This window comes from Leiobunum rupestre, chromosome 8 (assembly GCF_980474605.1).
Source record: "Leiobunum rupestre chromosome 8, qqLeiRupe1.1.hap1, whole genome shotgun sequence".
Classification (NCBI taxonomy): domain Eukaryota; kingdom Metazoa; phylum Arthropoda; class Arachnida; order Opiliones; family Sclerosomatidae; genus Leiobunum; species Leiobunum rupestre.
In genome coordinates this window covers 11,202,774-11,221,097 of record NC_143391.1, presented here as the reverse complement: position 1 = coordinate 11,221,097, position 18,324 = coordinate 11,202,774, and the positions used below count along the sequence as shown (strand labels likewise).

Sequence of the window (18,324 nt, the reverse complement as noted above, 5' to 3'; positions counted from 1 at the left end):
AACCGGCCCGCTTGCCCAAATTAGCACACCAAATTAGCACACCAGCTCAACAACCTCCCCCGCGCATTTCGGGAAACGGGGCACCGGGAGCCTCCCATAACAACCTGCCTATTATGGGATTGACTATTTTGCTGAAGTTCTGAACTATCCGAACTGCTGAATTATCCTATTATCTGAACTGTCTGAAATTTTTGATTATTTTGCTGAATGCTGAATTTCTTAACTCAAAATTTCAACAACGCATTCAGCAAAATAGTCAAGAAGTTCAGACAGTTCAAAAATTTATCATTCAGCAAAATAGTCAAAAAGTTCAGAAAGAACCGAAAAGAAACCGTACAGAATCCGAAATGAAGCGATTTGAAATTTCGAGTTCAGAAATTCAGCATTAAGCAAAATAGTCAAAAAGTTCAGGTAATAGGATGTATAGAAGGTTTCCTTCTAAATTCAGCAGTTCAGACAGTTCAGAAATTCAGCAAAATAGTCAATCCCGCCTATTATTGCACCGCGACAAAACTAAAATCCCCATCGTGTAGCGCCGGATTCCCAAGTGGAAATATTCCAAATTCTAAAATGCCCACTATAGCCAAATTAGAAATTTCCATTAATAATTCTCCTTGTCTCGCTCTTGTGGATCCAGGCTCAACTTATACTCTTATAGACGAGAAATTTAGAGAAATAGTTTTAAATAGTATCCACAATAAAAGTAAACGCGTTAAATTAGGAATTAATTTAGCAAATAAAACTCGGGTTACTTCTATTGGTAATGGGACCGCCAACATTAGTCTTCCAGGGAAGGAGACAACGCATATAGTCTACTTTGTCGAAAATGTAATATTTCCGTGTATTTTATGTATGGATTTGTTATAATCCTTGAGTATGGTTATAGATTGTTCCGAAATGAGTGTTACTTTACTTTCCTCTCCCTCGAAGAAACAATATTTCTGTCGTCACTTTTTAGATCACCCCTCAGCCTGGGTTAGCGTTTCCGCGGTCGATTGTGAAATCGACGAAGCTGACATTAAGAAAGCTCTTGCATTGGAACAAATCACTGACGAGGAGCGTACTAGCGTTCTGGAAGCCCTTGTTTACGAATTTAAACACCTTTTTTCCAAAACCCCTGGCATTACTAATACTATAACGCTCTATATAGATACCGGTGACGCGTACCCAGTTTCTCGCGCCCCATATCTTTACACCCCCCATAAGCGTAATCAAATTTACGACATAATCAACCAAATGCTCGAAGAAGATTTAATCGAACCCTGTAATTCCCCTGTATACTTGTAGGTAAGAAAGATGGTGGTGTGCGTCTTTGCATTGATTATACCCATTTGAATAATTTAACAAGAAAAGATTCTTACCCCTTACCTCGAATCGACAATATCCTCGATTTCTTAAAAACCCTGGACATGAATTCCGGTTATTGGCAAATTCCGCTTGATGTCCAGAGTCGTGGTAAGGCAGCTTTTGTTACGCACAGGGGACTTTTCCGCCCCGAGGTGCTCATGTTTGGCCTCTTCACGGCTCTAGCGACCTTTCAGCGAATGGTCTATAATTTATTAGCTCCTTTAGGTCACGAGGGCGTTAGCGCCTATCTTGACGATATAATTATTATTTCGTCAACTTTTAACGAGCGTATGGTTACCCTTAGAAAAGTGTTTACCAACCTTGGCGACGCTGGTTTAACAATTAAAGCTAGTAAGACCCACTTTTGCAAAACCGAAGCTCTTATTTTAGGGCATATCGTAAATGAAAAAGGTGTGACGGTAGACCCCGCTAAAACTTCCGCTATTCGCGATAAAGGCTCTCCTAAAACCTTAAAACAATTGCGTGGTTTTTTAGGCGTCGCTTCTTATTACTGACGGTTCACACGAAAATTCACCGCCATCGCGGAACCTCTTCACTCTCTTTTACATAAAGACGCGGTTTGGCAATGGATCCCCGCGCATGAAACAGCTTTTGACACCCTGAAAAATTCTCTTACTTCAGCCCCAATTTTAGTTCAACCCGATTATACTAAACCCTTTGACGTTTATACCGACGCCTCAAACTCGGGTTTAGGCGGTATTCTTAATCAGACGGTTGATGGTAAACAGTACGCTAGTCGAGCCTTAAATGAGGTGGAACGTAACTATTCCGTCACAGAATGTGAATGTTTAGCAATCAAATGGGCTATAGATAAATTTAGTGTTAAGTCATCTGCCCGTTTTCTGTCGGCTCACGAAAGCCCAGGGACTCAAGGAACGAGGGTAATAGTTAGTGTAGGGAGCTGTTGGCTCGATCTCGTGGCATGCAGGGCTTGCCACCACCCTCCTACGCATTGTAACCCGGCCACCTGAATTAAGGGCTTCAAAAGTCGCATGATGACTTAGGCCTAAGGTGTTGCCTTGGGTATTAGTCTAGCTGATTATTATTTATTTATTTTATTTTAACACTAATGCGCTTTTCAAGATGTTATTCACTGCCAAGACAAAAAAGTTGACCGGCGCCTTTTTGTAACTATGCCAATGTGTGCCATAAGAATCGACCCGGGTGCCGCAGTTACACGTGTGTGGCACACAGATACGAGCAGCCATTCTACGACCGACAATGCGAAAGGAGTCATCGCTTAAATGAGTTCCTTATGATGGCGATGGAAGGGCATTGAGACAAGTACCGGCCTCTTTGGAGCCTACCATGAGGAGCCTCACCTTTTCACGATCAGATAGAACAAGAATTTTAGCAACATATCTACGAGAGGCTCTTCCCACGCTTTTTAATACCGCCGGTAATCCAAAGATGTTAAATTCGACACTTGTTAGAAATTCCCATCGCTGAAGACCGAAAAATCTGGTCACCAGAGATAAATATGAAGTCTGGAAGGATTTAGTTTATAAGTTCTGATACACAGGACTACGACAACAATAAAGCCGGAAGAGTGAGTTTTGAGGTGTGGAAAATCCCGAGGCCACGGGGAGCGACGACTTAACCCTGGGAACTACATCCATTAAAGTGTTGGTGTCATCATAGGGGCACTACGCGAGAGATAGGAAATCTTGGATATGGTCATTAAGTTTTTCTGGAGAAAGCTATGTTTCTAGCCTGCAAAAATCCTGAGGCCCTATAAACAGCGATACAGGATATAAACCGCGTGGGAGAGTTGTGTCTGGCCCTGCCACTGATAACCACTAGCATCCCTGCACTAGCTATTGCTTTAAGACTTCCGCGAGTTTTTATGGAAAGTAGAAACGGAAGAACACGACGGAAAACCCCTTTAGTAGACAGGGATATTACTTGCAAACTCAACTCGGAAGGAGTTGTTCCGAGTTTTCACCCAGTGCTACAAGCTAGGACCGCAACTTCGGTCCATGTGCCCTCTCACGAAACTGGACTTAAGACTTTTCCTGATCAAAAGGACCATTCATTTCGTAATAATTTTGGGACTTTAGACAGCTTTCCAAAGTTGATATAATCTGTCTAAGGAAGGCAGCTCATTTTCGATGCTCGTCCGTTATCTATTCTTTAAATATATCTTCATTTATTCCTGGCCATTTGGAAAATTATTTAGTCAAGTTTTGACGAAGCACGAGCGGGTGGGCTCTGTTCGTAGTACACTCTAAAAATTACAGGTTTAAATATGGCATATAATTGGTTTAAATGGAAATTGTATACCATTAATGACGAAAATTATGGATGTATAATGGTTTGTAAATAATTAAACCAACTTTAAACCATAAATGGACTACCTGCTGTACTGGTTCTAAACCATAAATATAGTTAAAATTCTTCCATTATTGGGTAGCCTTTAGTGTGCTGCTGAAAGCACTATATTGGTTTAAATTTAAGCCTTTAATATACTAGCAGGAAGCCTTTATTATACTGTTGAAAACACCATAATGCTTTATAGGTAAACTCTTTTTATATTTGAAATAAACCATTATTGTGATATTTAAGTCAGCATAATGGTGGGAAGCTTAACTATTCTTCCATTTTTGGGTTACCCTTAGTGTGCTGCTGAAAACACTATACTGGTTTTGAAGTAAGCCTTTAATATACTGGCAGGAAACCTTTACTATAAAGTTGAAAACACCATAATGCTTTATAGGTAAACTCTTTTTATATTTGAAATAAACCATTATTGTGATATTTAAGTCAGCATAATGGTGGGAAGCTTAACTATTCTTCCATTTTTGGGTTACCCTTAGTGTGCTGCTGAAAACACTATACTGGTTTTGAAGTAAGCCTTTAATATACTGGCAGGAAACCTTTACTATAAAGTTGAAAACACCATAATCTTTTATAGATAAACTCTTATTATATTTGAAATAAACCATTATTGTGCTATTTAAATCAGCATAATGGTGGGAAGCTAAACTATTCTTCCAATATTGGGTAACCCTTACTGTGCTGTTGAAAGCACTATACTGGTTTAAAAGTAAGCCTTTAATATACTGGCAGAAAACCTTTACTATAAAGTTGAAAACACCATAACGGTTTATAGTTAAACTCTTATTATATTTGAAATAAACCATTATTGTGCTATTTAAATCAGCATAATGGTGGGAAGCTAAACTATTATTCCAATATTGGGTAACCCTTACTGTGCTGTTGAAAGCACTATACTGGTTTAAAAGTAAGCCTTTAATATACTGGCAGAAAACCTTTACTATAAAGTTGAAAACACCATAATGGTTTATAGTTAAACTCTTATTATATTTGAAATAAACCATTATTGTGCTATTTAAATCAGCATAATGGTGGGAAGCTAAACTATTCTTCCAATATTGGGTAACCCTTACTGTGCTGTTGAAAGCACTATACTGGTTTAAAAGTAAGCCTTTAATATACTGGCAGAAAACCTTTACTATAAAGTTGAAAACACCATAATGGTTTATAGTTAAACTCTTATTATATTTGAAATAAACCATTATTGTGCTCTTTAAATCAGCATAATGGTGGGAAGCTAAACTATTCTTCCAATATTGGGTAACCCTTACTGTGCTGTTGAAAGCACTATACTGATTTAAAAGTAAGCCTTTAATATAACAGCGGGGAACCTTTACTATAAAGTTGAAAACACCATAATGGTTTATAGTTAAACTCCTACTATATTAGAAATAAACTATTATTGTGCTATTAACACGGTATAATGGTGGGAGGCTAAACTATTCTTCCACTATTGGGTAACCATCGAGAGAAAAATGAAATTATAAAGAAGGTCGGCATTGGACAAACTTCGCCTGTTTGTGGCGCCTCACGTAGAAAAAAAGTTAAATAATTAGTCATTTCGCGTTAAACGTGGATTTTTTTACGCATGCTGGAATATTTGAATTTCATTGAAAGCATGACCATTAAGTATGACCAGAAATAACAAGTAAGTGTGGCACTTATCGAAACATTATGCGTCACTTTCAACGTATGACCAGAGGTAAATCTTTCCCATTGATGAATGTGTACCGGCTTTTATATACGAAAACTGTATGGTTATGCCACAGACGTTACAAAAGTTATATTTCTAAGTAGGTGATGGTTGGATTGAAGGATGTGCATATGGTATCGTATTACCAAAAGTAACATAACAACAATAAGCATACGATAACTGTATGGTTATGACACAGATAAGTAAACGAAAACTATATGGTTATGACACAGATAAGTAAACGAAAACTATATGGTTATGACACAGATAAGTAAACGAAAACTATATGGTAATGACACAGATAAGTAAACGAAAACTGTATAGTTATGCCACAAGCGTTACAAATTTAAATGTATGGATACTGTATTATCAAAAGTAATATAATATAATAAGTAAATTTTGACGTTTTTCCTTGGTGAGGCTTTTTTTGTACGTAAATGTGTTCTAAGTGTACAGGGTGATTAAAACATTCTTCGTAACTAATGAAAATGTTAATTCAAATATAGCTTATAGTTAATGTATAATCGAGGTCGATTTGGCGAAACGAAGAAGACCTCCATCAGCATCCCCCTTTTGAAATTTTATTTATCGAAGCTTCGTCCCCCCCCCTTCTTGAAATGTTTCGTCAGCATCCTCCCCCTTGAGTTTTCCCTAATGTCCGTGGCATTTTGATTTCTACATTCGTTGAAGGATCGTGGGTGGCGGCTAGAGGTGTCAATGAGCGAGCAGAGTCGAGTTTCGAGCTCGACTCGGTTTAGGCTCGACTCGGTTTAGGCTCGGCTTGGTTTAGGCTCGACTCGGTTTAGGCTAGACTCGGTTTAGGCTCGACTCGGCTTAGGCTCAACTCAGCTTAGGCTCGACTCGGTATAGGCTCGACTCGGTTTAGGCTCGACTCGGTTTAGGCTCGACTCGGTTTAGGCTCGACTCGGTTTAGGCTCGACTCGGCTTAGGATCGACTCGGCTTTGGCTCGACTCGGTTTAGGCTCGACTTAGGCTCGACTTGATATGTGCTCAGCTCGTTTATGGATCGGTTCGACAAAGGCTCGAAAAAAACTGACGCGGCTCGAGTTCGACTCGGGTGGCGTTTTAGCTCGCTGAACCCTATTTTAGTCGCGCTCGACTCGTTTAAGACTCGCTCGCCGCATAACTCGCTCAAAATGTCTAAAAGTCAAAACTTCAGCCGGAGAATCCAACCGTAAACCGGTTTCGCCCTTTTGTGGTTCATCAGTACTGTGTAGGATTTCTGGCTTTTCTCGAAAAACTACCGATATCACTAAAACTAATAAAAGGCTGTGTATATACACAGTTGTATATTCGCTCAAAATAGTTTCCGATTTAAATTGTTCTGTTCGACTTGTGTAAAATACATAGTTGTACCGAGCGAGTTTATGAAAATAAATAACCACTTAAAATCCGTCAATTTATGTTTTAAAATTAATTACCCGAACAATAATAAATGCGGCTATTTTAATTGAAACCTTGGTCACCACTCGAGAATGCTATTTACAATTTTTATTCTAGCACCAAAAAATAAAGTAAAACTTATCGTCGAACTAGACAGTTTAAAGGCCCATCCACACTATCCAAATAGTCAGCTGACAACTTTAAAGATTTTTGTCGGACGAACAAGGCGGGTAATGTAAACGTGTCAGTTGGTTAGAGTGAATGCAAAATAAGTCAGGCTGACTAGTCTGCCTAATTTCGTCAGCTGACTAAAGTTGGATAGTTAGAATGAGCTTTAAGGGTGATTTCAAAGTGAACTGATGAATAACAACAAACATTTAGAACTTTAAATCAGTGCAAATGCAGACCGAGTAAAAGCACAGTTAACGCGTAACGTTCAAGTCAATGAGGCAATGTAGAAATCCACAAAAAAATGCATAGAAAATGTTTTCAATAAGTAAAATAAAAAGGAACTGTCCAAGTCTAAATATAATTTTAACAATCAACTATTACTGTGTAAATCGTGTTAGGATATAAGACCGTTAAAGGTCTTTGTTATGTACAGAAACGTCAATTAAGGCCGCTAAATTCAAGACCACACTGACCTATAGGCCGAATTAGCGATCACCCTTTTTCCCTGGTCTCAAGAAGCAGTTTTGCCGCCCCAGTTTGAAACCCTACTGCTGACTACAGCAACTTTCACCTGAGTCTTTACGTACAAAGTCCGACCCTAGCTTAGGCAAGCTACACTAATGAAATGAATACATTTAATTTAGTGCTCCAGGAAAACACATTTGTTTAAACGGTTTATTGTCTAGGTTTAAAATAAAGGCAAACTATAATGTACAAAAAGTTTTATATATTCATCACCATTAATGATTATCTCTGAGCAACCACCTGGTTGCACCCACCCCCAAAGAACGTCCTTGAATGCCTCAAATATAATACAGAATAATATGAACCTAATATCCATTTTTAGAAAGGTGTTACGATATGCGTTCCTTTAACCTTAGAAAGTAAGCTTTCGAGCTATTAAATAGCGAGCCAATGGTTTTTTCAAGTGAGGACACTTGATTCGTTTCAGGGCCCAACTTTTTAGCTCGTACTTCGATGCGTTCGCCAGGAAACTAGCTCGACTCGTTGCTTGTTCGCCACGAAACTAGCTCGACTCGTTGCTTGTTCGCCACGAAACTAGCTCGACTCGTTGCTCGCTCGCCAAGAAACTAGCTCGACTCGTTGATCGCTCGATGTGACATAGGCTCGGTTCGTGACACGGTTCGTTTTCTGCTGATTAACGAGCGAGCTCTAGAACTCGACTCGATACGTTTTTGCTCGCTTCGACACTCGACTCATTTATTCTTAGCTCGACTCGGTTCGATACACTTTGAGCGTGTCGAGTTGCGAGCCCTCGCGAGTTTGCTCGGCTCGTTGACACCTCTAGTGGCAGCGTTAGGTTAACATAAGCCTACCTCTTTTGTTAATTATTAAATTTAGGTTTCTGTATTTAAATGGATTAAATTTAATTATAATAAGGATTAAAGTTGTTTATATTAGCATCACCTACCTTACACTAGCAAGGAGACTACCCGAGGTGTAACTCACCGATTTTGTTTAAATTTAGGGATTAAGTAGACCTTCATGTAACTTAAAAAACCGCAAAGGGAAAAATGCGATGGGATTTAGTTTTACCATGGCAACTGAAAACGTTTTTGACAACTAAAATATTATATTTCTCCATGTAAATTAACATGGCAAAATCGAAGATTCTAAGGGTCCCCTTATGAAATTATTAAATTTTTTTTTAAACAAAGCTGGTTAAATTTGGGGAAATATCAAATTTTGGGTAATTGTCTCAATTGGGGTCGGTATTTTAAATTGGGTATATACATTTAAATAATAATTAGGGTACAATCTACTATATGTTTTCTGGTAAATAATGCTAACAGAACAACCATTACTGTGTTTTCAAAAGCGCAGTAAAGGTCTCCCGGCAGTATACTAAGAGTTTAACTTCAAACCATTAAGCTGCTATTGGAAGCGCAGTAAAGGTCTCCCAGCAGTATAGTAAGAGTTCAAATTCAAACCATTAAGCTGCTGTTGGAAGCGCAGTAAAGGTCTCCCGGCAGTATAGTAAGAGTTCAAATTCAAACCATTAAGCTGCTATTGGAAGCGCAGTAAAGGTATCTCGCCATATTAGTAAGAGTTCAAATTCAAACCATTAAGCTGCTATTGGAAGCGCAGTAAAGGTCTCCCGGCAGTATAGTAAGAGTTCAAATACAAACCATTAAGCTGCTATTGGAAGCGCAGTAAAGGTATCTCGCCATATTAGTAAGAGTATAACTTTAAACATTTGTGGTATTTGTAGTAGCATATAAATATATTTAAAATGGTTTATATACAAGCCATTATTAAACTCTAATATCAAATAAATCGTTTTATATTGCTACAGTAATGGTTTAAAATTAAACCAAATAAATAAATGTTAAATTCTCAGGAAATATAAATGGTTTAGAACTAAACCAATTAAATTTAGAATGGTTTTTATGAAATCCTTCGATGGATTGGATTTTGGACAAAAAGTTTATACACATTAATGGTTTAAATTTAAACCCTTAGTTTTTAGAGTGTAGGCTCTTAAGAGGCGAGTTTGTTAGCTCTTTCTCTGCCAGGTCCGAGGACTTTCCCCCCTTTTCACTACATTTCCTCTTTGCATTTCCGGAATGGTGCTATCGGTGAGTGCTCTTTTAAGGTTTTACTGGATAAAGTTACCTTAGTTCTGCCTTGTGTATATTTAACGATATGAGAGAGTGCCAAGTTCTCAATTCGGCAAGGGCAACAATACCCCTATATACGGCTCTGTGTGCCGGGCCCTAGGCAGCAAGAGATGAAATAGGAGACCAAAAATAGTTTGACAGTGAAATTGGGGCCCCCGGAAAGTGCTGCAAAGTGCGGGGCCCTCACTCGCATTGCCCTAACGCTGACCTTGCAGTCAGCTTTCACATAGTCGATTTAAATCTTTGTTGGTAAGTGGCTATACTTCTGAATTAAAACAACGCACAGAGCTTATGAACGAAAGTTCAACTCGGAAAAAAATTTATATGTAAAAGAAGCACAAAAAATTTAATAAATTTCACTGTTTTTAGATTATTTAAAATATCAACGGCTATCGGTGCCATCTGGTTAGACTGGGTATTTAAAAATCAACCGTCGATGGCGTTACCCCTGTGAAATAATGCTATCCCTTATCAAACGTGTATTGGTCTATTAATTAAAAACATTTAATAAAAACGTGGTTCATACTACAATGTATTTCGGGGCTACACGCAGCCTATCTAACAACGAACTCTACGCGGTTGTGTAAGTTTTTAATTAATTTTTGAAGTAAAGCTTTTCATTAATGTCAATATGCTTTGAGAAAATACTTTTCTTTTCCAAGTTCTGGGAATAGGACGACGTGAATAGAAACTCTTAAATGGAAATTTCCATTCAAGCGGCAAAAAAAATTGCCAAGTGGATTGTCCACTTAAAGAGGGCTTTTCTTCCGAGCGCGAATGCTTTAGCTAGCGAAGAAATGACTCGGAAAAACCATTCTTTTTCAAACTCGACCTCTTTCTTGAAGATTTAAGCAATACTTTAACGTCACTCCCTTGCCCTTAATAATTTAATAGAAGATTAACCTTTAGCGTAAGTTCTCGGAAATTTGACGTCAGTTGTCTGCATGTTTCGCTACAACTAGGAAACTTTAAATTTATATTAAGGATGATATAATAGGATTTAGGTGATCTACGATAGAACTACTACTGTATGTTAAGACTAAAAATAAATTTCGGGAATAAAATTCAACAATGTAACCCATACTATTTTTAAATAATATTTTCAATGAGGCTTGATTTCGTAAGGTGGCTTGAATTTAAGATTTCACATAGAAAATATACGGGTTTTAAATATTTTCGTTGGCTTTCCTAATTCCTATGATTTCAAAATTAATATCGTGCTAAGTATCTCACATCGTTGGCTCGTTATTTCATTTCCTATTTTTATTTCAAATTTCTTATCGCTACCGTTGATTACGTTATTAAAAAGGGTAGTTGCAAGCAAGCCTCCCGACAAAAGGACACAGAAGTGTTTGAATTTAACCAGTTTCACGCTCTTGTTTCCAGAATATGATCGAATCTGCTACCACGTGGTATATCCGGGCATAATGTTTTCAAATGTAGGTGTGGTCCTTTCAATGACTCAGATCTGTACACTTAATAAGGGGTTTCCAAAAATAGGCTCAAGCATTGAGATAAAACAACAATTTATATTGAAACAATTTAAATTAATGAACTGTGTCATCACCTTTCTTTTTTTTTAAATTGTGAGAATTTAACTTCTTAAACGAAGCTAAAAAAAGGAAATTACGAATTTTATTTAGTGCAATAGTTTAACATTTGAAGCGTTATATTTTTTTTGGTGGGTCTTGACTATTGAAACCTCCTTGTTGCCTATGCAATGGGGTCCGAATACGAGAGAGCCTAGAAGCCAGAATTGCAGAATTGAACTTAAAGGTCTAAGTTTTCTTCTTCCTATCACCCTTTAAATTTACTTTCCTTCCAAACAAATACCCTGGTGGTAGGCCAACAGCGGAACACTTTGGCCTACCACCAGGGTATTTGTTTGGAAGGAAAGTGAATTTAAAGGGTGACTGGCAGAAGAATACCTAGGCCTTTATGATATCTCTAGTGTACCGGCCTTAATAATAACGTAGGCAGCGCCGCTTCAAAGAAAATGCAAGGCTGAAGACGGTTCCTTGTAATCCTTTTATTAATAAAAACCAAATTTACGCGATAAAGCACTTGGTATAAATTGACCCAAGGTATACGTAAAAAATTACTTTTCTAAATTTCACACCACATTCGAGATCTTAAACCCGAAAAAGCTCTAAAGTCGTGTGTTTACATATTGATTGATATTAAAGGAAGGCCCGCTAAAAGGCATATTCAAAAATGGGCGCGTTAATTCGTTGGTTCCTATCATTTATTCGATCATTGTGGACAGGACTCGAAGATCGAGACGTACCAGAAAATGTGGCGTTACATGGAAGGAAGGCCTTCCGTGTTCGTCAACTCGTACAACGAGGGCGTCAAACGTGTTTTGGATGGCAACTACGCCTTTTTGATGGAATCCACCATGCTGGACTACATGGTGCAGAGGAACTGTAACTTGACGCAAGTCGGTGGTCTCTTGGATTCCAAAGGTTACGGCATCGCCACGCCAATGGGTAAGACAAATCTCTTTAAGCGATCCCTCCAAGCCCTATATTGGTCGGTCCCCTTTGACCCTGTTCCGGCTGTTCCTAGACTTAATTGAATAAAACGCTATTTCTCAGGATGAAAAGGATGAAAAATGATGGCGGTAAAAACCGGTAAAAATATAGATCTTTTAGTTTTCGCTTGACTCGGGCGAATCGTTAATTAAAATTTATCCGAAGCGTCGTTGGCGCTGGGCTCTCCTTTCTTTGGCCATTTTGAATGGCCTAAACGAAGATAGGTCCGTCCTCCTTTTAATTAAATAGTCTAGCTAGCTCAATAATAAAGTGGTAGTGAGAAAGACCCCGCGACTAAGGAAAGACTCGTATCGATTATGGAGGTAATTGTTCTCCGCTAGGCTCGCGAGATGGCGTTTCCACAGTGATGGATCGAAATAGCGACGCTCGCTACTATAACATCTGTTCTAAACTAACTTTTCTACGATAGAATAATTTTCTTTGTAAAAGCTAAAACTAAAATTTTTGTACAGAATATGGAAAACTCAATAACTCAGGAAGAAATTAGGTGATTCTGAAAATATCGACAGTTTAGAATTAGGAGACTCGTTTAAGCCGCGGTTCCTTGAAAACATTTCAACTTTTACTTTTATTTATAAAGTCAGGGGTACCAACGGAGAGAGTGATAAATTGAATAAATAATTAGCGTCATCTCATTGTTTACGTAAACCAAGGTTAATCTCCAATTACAAGTTTACAGAGGTCTCTCTAAGCCCTCCAGGAGTTTTCCGTTCATTTCGTTTCGGTTTGTTGCGCGTTAGCGCGTACACAAAGTCAACAGCATCCGAAGTTTAGAATAAACATCCTTCGAGAGAGATGTATGTCAAATCGAGTAACAACGGAATATCGTCGTGGAACTTAATAACGCTGCTTTTGTTACACAATGTGACCAGGCTAAATTTGTTCCTTAAAACTTTATTTTCGTGATAATTGTAATTATGTATATTACAACGTTTTACTTTTCAGTTAGTTATAGTTACAATTTTGTTTCCGTGACAAAAGATATTTAGTACAGTGCCCGTTTTTGGACCAGCTTCATTTCGTTAGACCAAAGCCTACGTTACGACTACAATGCGCAACGAAAGATGGCGCTGAAATAAAGAAACTGTTTTTAGAACGATTAAATATTTGTAGCTAATTCTTTATCGAGAGCTTTGATTCTGAAATTGATGGCGAAACTCTGTTGTTCACACATTTTGGATCTTTTCATACTCTCCCTAGAACTGAATGGTTGTTATTTCCTTCCGTCCAAATCAATAAATGACCGCTCTCTTTTCCCTTATTTGGGTATAGAACCGTTAATGCTATATAAATCAGGGTAATTACCAATGTATGTATACACCCACCGAAGCCACCCGCCTAAGTCTGATTAATCAAAAAGTATCACGAAAACTAATTACTCGAACAATTAGAAACGTCACGTGCAATGCAGTTGGAGAACCGCCAACTCCAATAATATCCCAAGATTATAGACCTAATTATTTGGTATTTAACGACGCATTTGCTCGCATTACGCGGCTTCCTTTACACTAACGGTCATTCATTGGCAGGATCACCGTGGAGAGACCGAATATCTCTGGCCATACTCGACCTTCAAGAGAAGGGAGTGATTCAAATGCTGTACAACAAATGGTGGAAGAGCCCCGGAGTGTCCTGCACCCGAGACGACAAAGCCAAAGACGGAAAGGCCAACGCTTTGGGAGTGGACAACATCGGCGGAGTCTTCGTCGTACTCCTATGCGGACTGGCCATCGCGGTATTCACGGCCATCATGGAATTCTGTTGGAACTCCAGAAGAAACGCTCAATCAGATAGGGTAAAATAAGCACTTTCTTTAACATTACGAATATACCCGTATGAAAATATGATTGAGCCCCCCCCTTATGAAAATTTTCTTGGGTTTTCTAAAGGAAATTTAAATATAAATTTTTAAAGAATTCCTTTAGATTTTTCTAAAGAATATTTCGGAATATTGGCCCCTTTTTCTAAAGAAAAATATTGGGTTTTCCTATAGAATTTTATAAAGTTTTTCTCTATAAATACCCATATATTTTTCTAAAGAATATCTTTAGAAATATTAGTGAACACGCTCTCGCTCTAATAAATTGTGTTCTAGAAGGAAATTAACTAGAAAAGCTGCCGTTTTTTGGTTTACCTAACTTATAAAACAATGCAATCGGTTCCCATTTTTAGACAATTGCTATCAAATATTCGCAATTCTGTGTAGCGAATATATTACCGAAAAACGTTTTAAACATTTCAAAGATAATAGACTTACTTCATTTAGAACACAATAAAAATAACACAAAATTGTAATTAAGGTAAATTATGAAATATCTTAGTTTTTTCTACCAAAAGAAAAAATTCACGCCCTAAAAATATTTTCTAAAGATTTTTCTAAAGAAATCTATAGAAATATTTTACTAAGCTTGTAGTAAGAAATGTCTTTAAAAATGTCTATAGAAATTCTCTAGAATTTTTCACTAGACTTAGAAACCTTTACTACCCCTTAAACCACTTAATGATATTCTATAGAAAACCCAAGAAAATTTTCATAAGGGCGCCGTAATAACGTTTTAATTAGAGGCAATATCTTTGACTTAATGGTGGGGCTATAAACGTATTAACGAATCGAAAAAAAAAGACGTTCAACCACTTGTTGAGCTCGCTGGCGAGCGTAGAATATATATCTATAAGCGCAAAGTTATTTGCCACAAAAACGCGATATCGATCGACGACTGGCGAATGGAATGTATTGATTTCCTTTAGAACAAGGTGCAAATGTGGATAACGAAAGAGTTAGCTAAGCCCATCTAGCCTAATAGGCCAAAAGGGTTAGCCTTTAATCGTCCTCCCTCGTGTGAACATACAAGTAATGGTAATGGTAAGAAAAATTCTAATGAACGCAGAATCTCATATTTTGTTCCACCCAGCAATCTATCTGTTCAGAGATGGCGGAGGAGCTTCGCTTCGCCGCTCGATGCCGCGCCTCGCGTCAAAGGCCGGCGCTGAGAAGACATTGCTCAAAGTGCATTCCCGGAACCACCTACGTGCCGGCACCCTTGGACATCCCCCAAGAAAACGGCATTATGCAGATGATCGAGCTGCGGAAATCACCCATTCACTTCGACTGTTCAGAATCTTAATTCGACTTGAAGCGCGTCAAATGTCTTTGAACTCTTAACGAAGCTCGTTCCGGGTTGAGCGAAAACGAAAAAGGAGAAAAAGAACTTCTAATTGCCGAGAATCGCTCCATTCTATATACTTCACCATTTCAAAGAAAAGAGCACGCAAAAATTAAATAACCGTTATTCTTCCATTTGAATCTATATTATTTAATTTTAAGGAATATACGTAAAGATGGATTTACTATGGTTTTCTTAGTCTATGGTTTTACTCGAAAATCAATAAACACGTTGCCTGGTTACGCCGTGGCAGAAGGTCTGCGCAATTGTATTTCGTATACCAACTACTTTTCGGGATTCAGCGGGTTAAGATTAATAAAGCTTACATTTAGAGTATCAATGTTTTAAAATAAAAGTAAAATATATTTTATATAATTTAAAGTCGCGTGATTGAAATGATTTTAAACATTGTTTAAATTAAAAATACTGGTTAAAATTATTGATTTTAGAGTAAAGTAAAAATGGTAAATTCATCTGATATTTTTAAAAGTGACGAGATAAAAAAAAATTGTAGTATTTATGTAGAAATTTCGATATAAATTGTTTCCGATTATAAAATTATAAAAAAATATAAGCTTTCGATTTGGAAGATAATCTGATCGAAGTGAAAACACCCAAGAGGCAGCTCGTTTTGAAACTATATTCCCAATTGACAATTTTTTCCTCCTTATATATATATAAATATCTATATTCCCGATAAAAAAAACATTCCAGGACGTGTTTCACAAAAGAAAAATAAAACAAAACCCTGTGCCAATTATAATGAAGACCTTTTTAAGAAGAAACATTCTCTTTCAATAAAAAATGCGCGTATATTTTGCTTATATAAAAACATACTAAAACATAGTGTGTTGGAGAAGCGTGCGTGTGATGTGGAATTTATATCAAATGTCTATTGCTAGAACGTCATTCCGACAAAAGGGATGTTAGTCCTCTAAAGATATTTTATACCAACTCGTTCGTTTCAAAAATATTGTTCTTCCTATTTAGCATTACATATTTTTTCGCTTATTTTGTCGCGAGTTAAGGAATCGGCCCGTAGTAGTAAATTATTTCACGAATTATAAGAGTGACACCTTCGGCCATATTGTACAGAAAATGTAAAAATAAAAGTTGGAATTTTTTATACGATGAAGATTTTAAACCGGTGAAATCTCCCTTCCTTATAAGAAATATAAGTTCTCAAGGAATTTAGAGTTGTTAATTTTTCGGAAAAATTAAATGCGGAAATATTTCCGTAAATCCGAAAAATAAAAAAATGGAACATATATTACTATATAAGGGTTTTTATTCTAGATTAGTCTAGAGGTTTAGTTTTACTTTTGGATTTGACAAAAAGAGGAAAAAATTCCGCGAAATTGAAATTTGCGAACAATATTAGTCTAATCATGGAATTAAAACCTTTTTTTCCCCGGAAAAATACGGAACAAAGGCCTCGGTTATTTTCCACGGAAAATTTTCCAACTTACAACTCTAAAGGATTTAAAAGGAATTGATTTTCTCCTTATACCAAGGCCAGATATCACAGTTTTTAGTAGAAAATACCGAAGAATAGGATTTTGCGACTAAAGATGAATTAGAGACTAGTTTTGTTAATAGCGTTAATTGTTAATTATGCTAATCAATTTTAAATACATTAAGCGAGTATATTATAAAATGTTAAGTTGGTTTTAAAACAGTTACCAGCTGTTTATCATATTTTAAATCCAATTTATAAATAATTGTTTAATCAAATGTAAATTTAGATGTTTCATCACGTATTACAACAAAGCGTCACGTTTTCGTAATTCTGTAGCCAGAAAGAACAATTCCACAGAAAAAAAGAGAAGCAACGGTTCCCAATTTCATTGACTACGCATTACGTCATTTGGATTCTTCTCCCTTACCTGTGAAACAAGCGAATCGATTTCTAGGCCTAGTTTTCGCATTGTTTTCGTTAATTTAAGTTAGGTCAATATTTACCGATAACCTTACATAGCCCTAGCTCTTAAAAGTAAGGACCACAAACATATATTGACCAATAAAAAATGGGAACCATTGGTACGTTACGCTTCACGTAATAAATAAAGTGCTGGTGAGTTTTTAATCCTTTTAAGTAAAAATATTCCGACCGATAGAACTTTGGTAAAAGCAATTACGTAGAATCAAAAACATTAGAAATTAAACACGTTAACCTTTCTAAAGATTGTATGTTGGATCGGATTTTAAATTTAAACGCAATGGGATCTTAAACGTTTTCCAGAAATGTTATCATGTTAATAGTTGAGAAAAAATACCAAGTAAAATTTGGAATACATGTACCGTCGATACATGATTAGACTAAATTGGAATCAATGAATATATTACTCTAACACCGGCAATCACCTTTATAAGGTCAATCATAAATAGGGCAAAAAATATGATAAAGCATCATGCCTCTCGTATACAGCTCAATAAACTAAACGTATTAAAGTCCAATCAATAAGCCCGAATACATTCTATCCATGTAATACAAATATAAACTTACAGAATGCGCAAGGACAACGACGACCACCAATCCAAATCGTACTCAATTCAAATGAAACGTTTTATCCCAAATTATTTTAAAATTTGTTAGATTTTAGACGGTTTATTCATTAGCGATCCTGGTCCAGTTTAATACAACCAAATGAAGCCTTAACCAGTTTAATACCACCAAATGACGCCTGATGTAGTTTAATACCACCAAATGATGCCCGATCAGATTAATACTACCAAATGAAGCCCGATCAGTGTAATACAACCAAATGAAGCCTGATCCAGTTAAATACAACCAAATGAAGCCTGATCCAGTTTAATACAACCAAATGAAGCCTGATCCAGTTTAATACAACCAAATGAAGCCTGATCCAGTTTAATACAACCAAATGAAGCCTGATCCAGTTTAATACAACCAAATGAAGCCTGATCCAGTTTAATACAACCAAATGAAGCCTGATCCAGTTTAATACAACCAAATGAAGCCTGATCCA

The 18,324-nt window shown here is 37.0% G+C and overlaps 1 protein-coding gene across 3 annotated transcripts in view; it reads left to right on the top strand.

Moving 5' to 3' along the window:
* LOC149932377 (glutamate receptor ionotropic, kainate 2-like) overlaps positions 1 to 16,445 on the top strand; it is a 121,076-nt gene extending 104,631 nt beyond the window's left edge. For 2 of the 3 annotated variants that reach the window (XM_090157516.1, XM_090157518.1), the window contains 3 exons: positions 11,882 to 12,104; positions 13,700 to 13,965; positions 15,059 to 16,445. In XM_090157516.1, coding sequence (XP_090013642.1) covers positions 11,882 to 12,104; positions 13,700 to 13,965; positions 15,059 to 15,295 — 726 coding nt within the window. In that variant the 3' untranslated portion in view covers positions 15,296 to 16,445. The remainder of the gene's footprint in view (positions 1 to 11,881; positions 12,105 to 13,699; positions 13,966 to 15,058) is intronic. The other variant, XM_090157517.1, reaches the window with a different exon arrangement.
* The last annotated feature ends 1,879 nt before the right edge of the window (positions 16,446 to 18,324 follow it).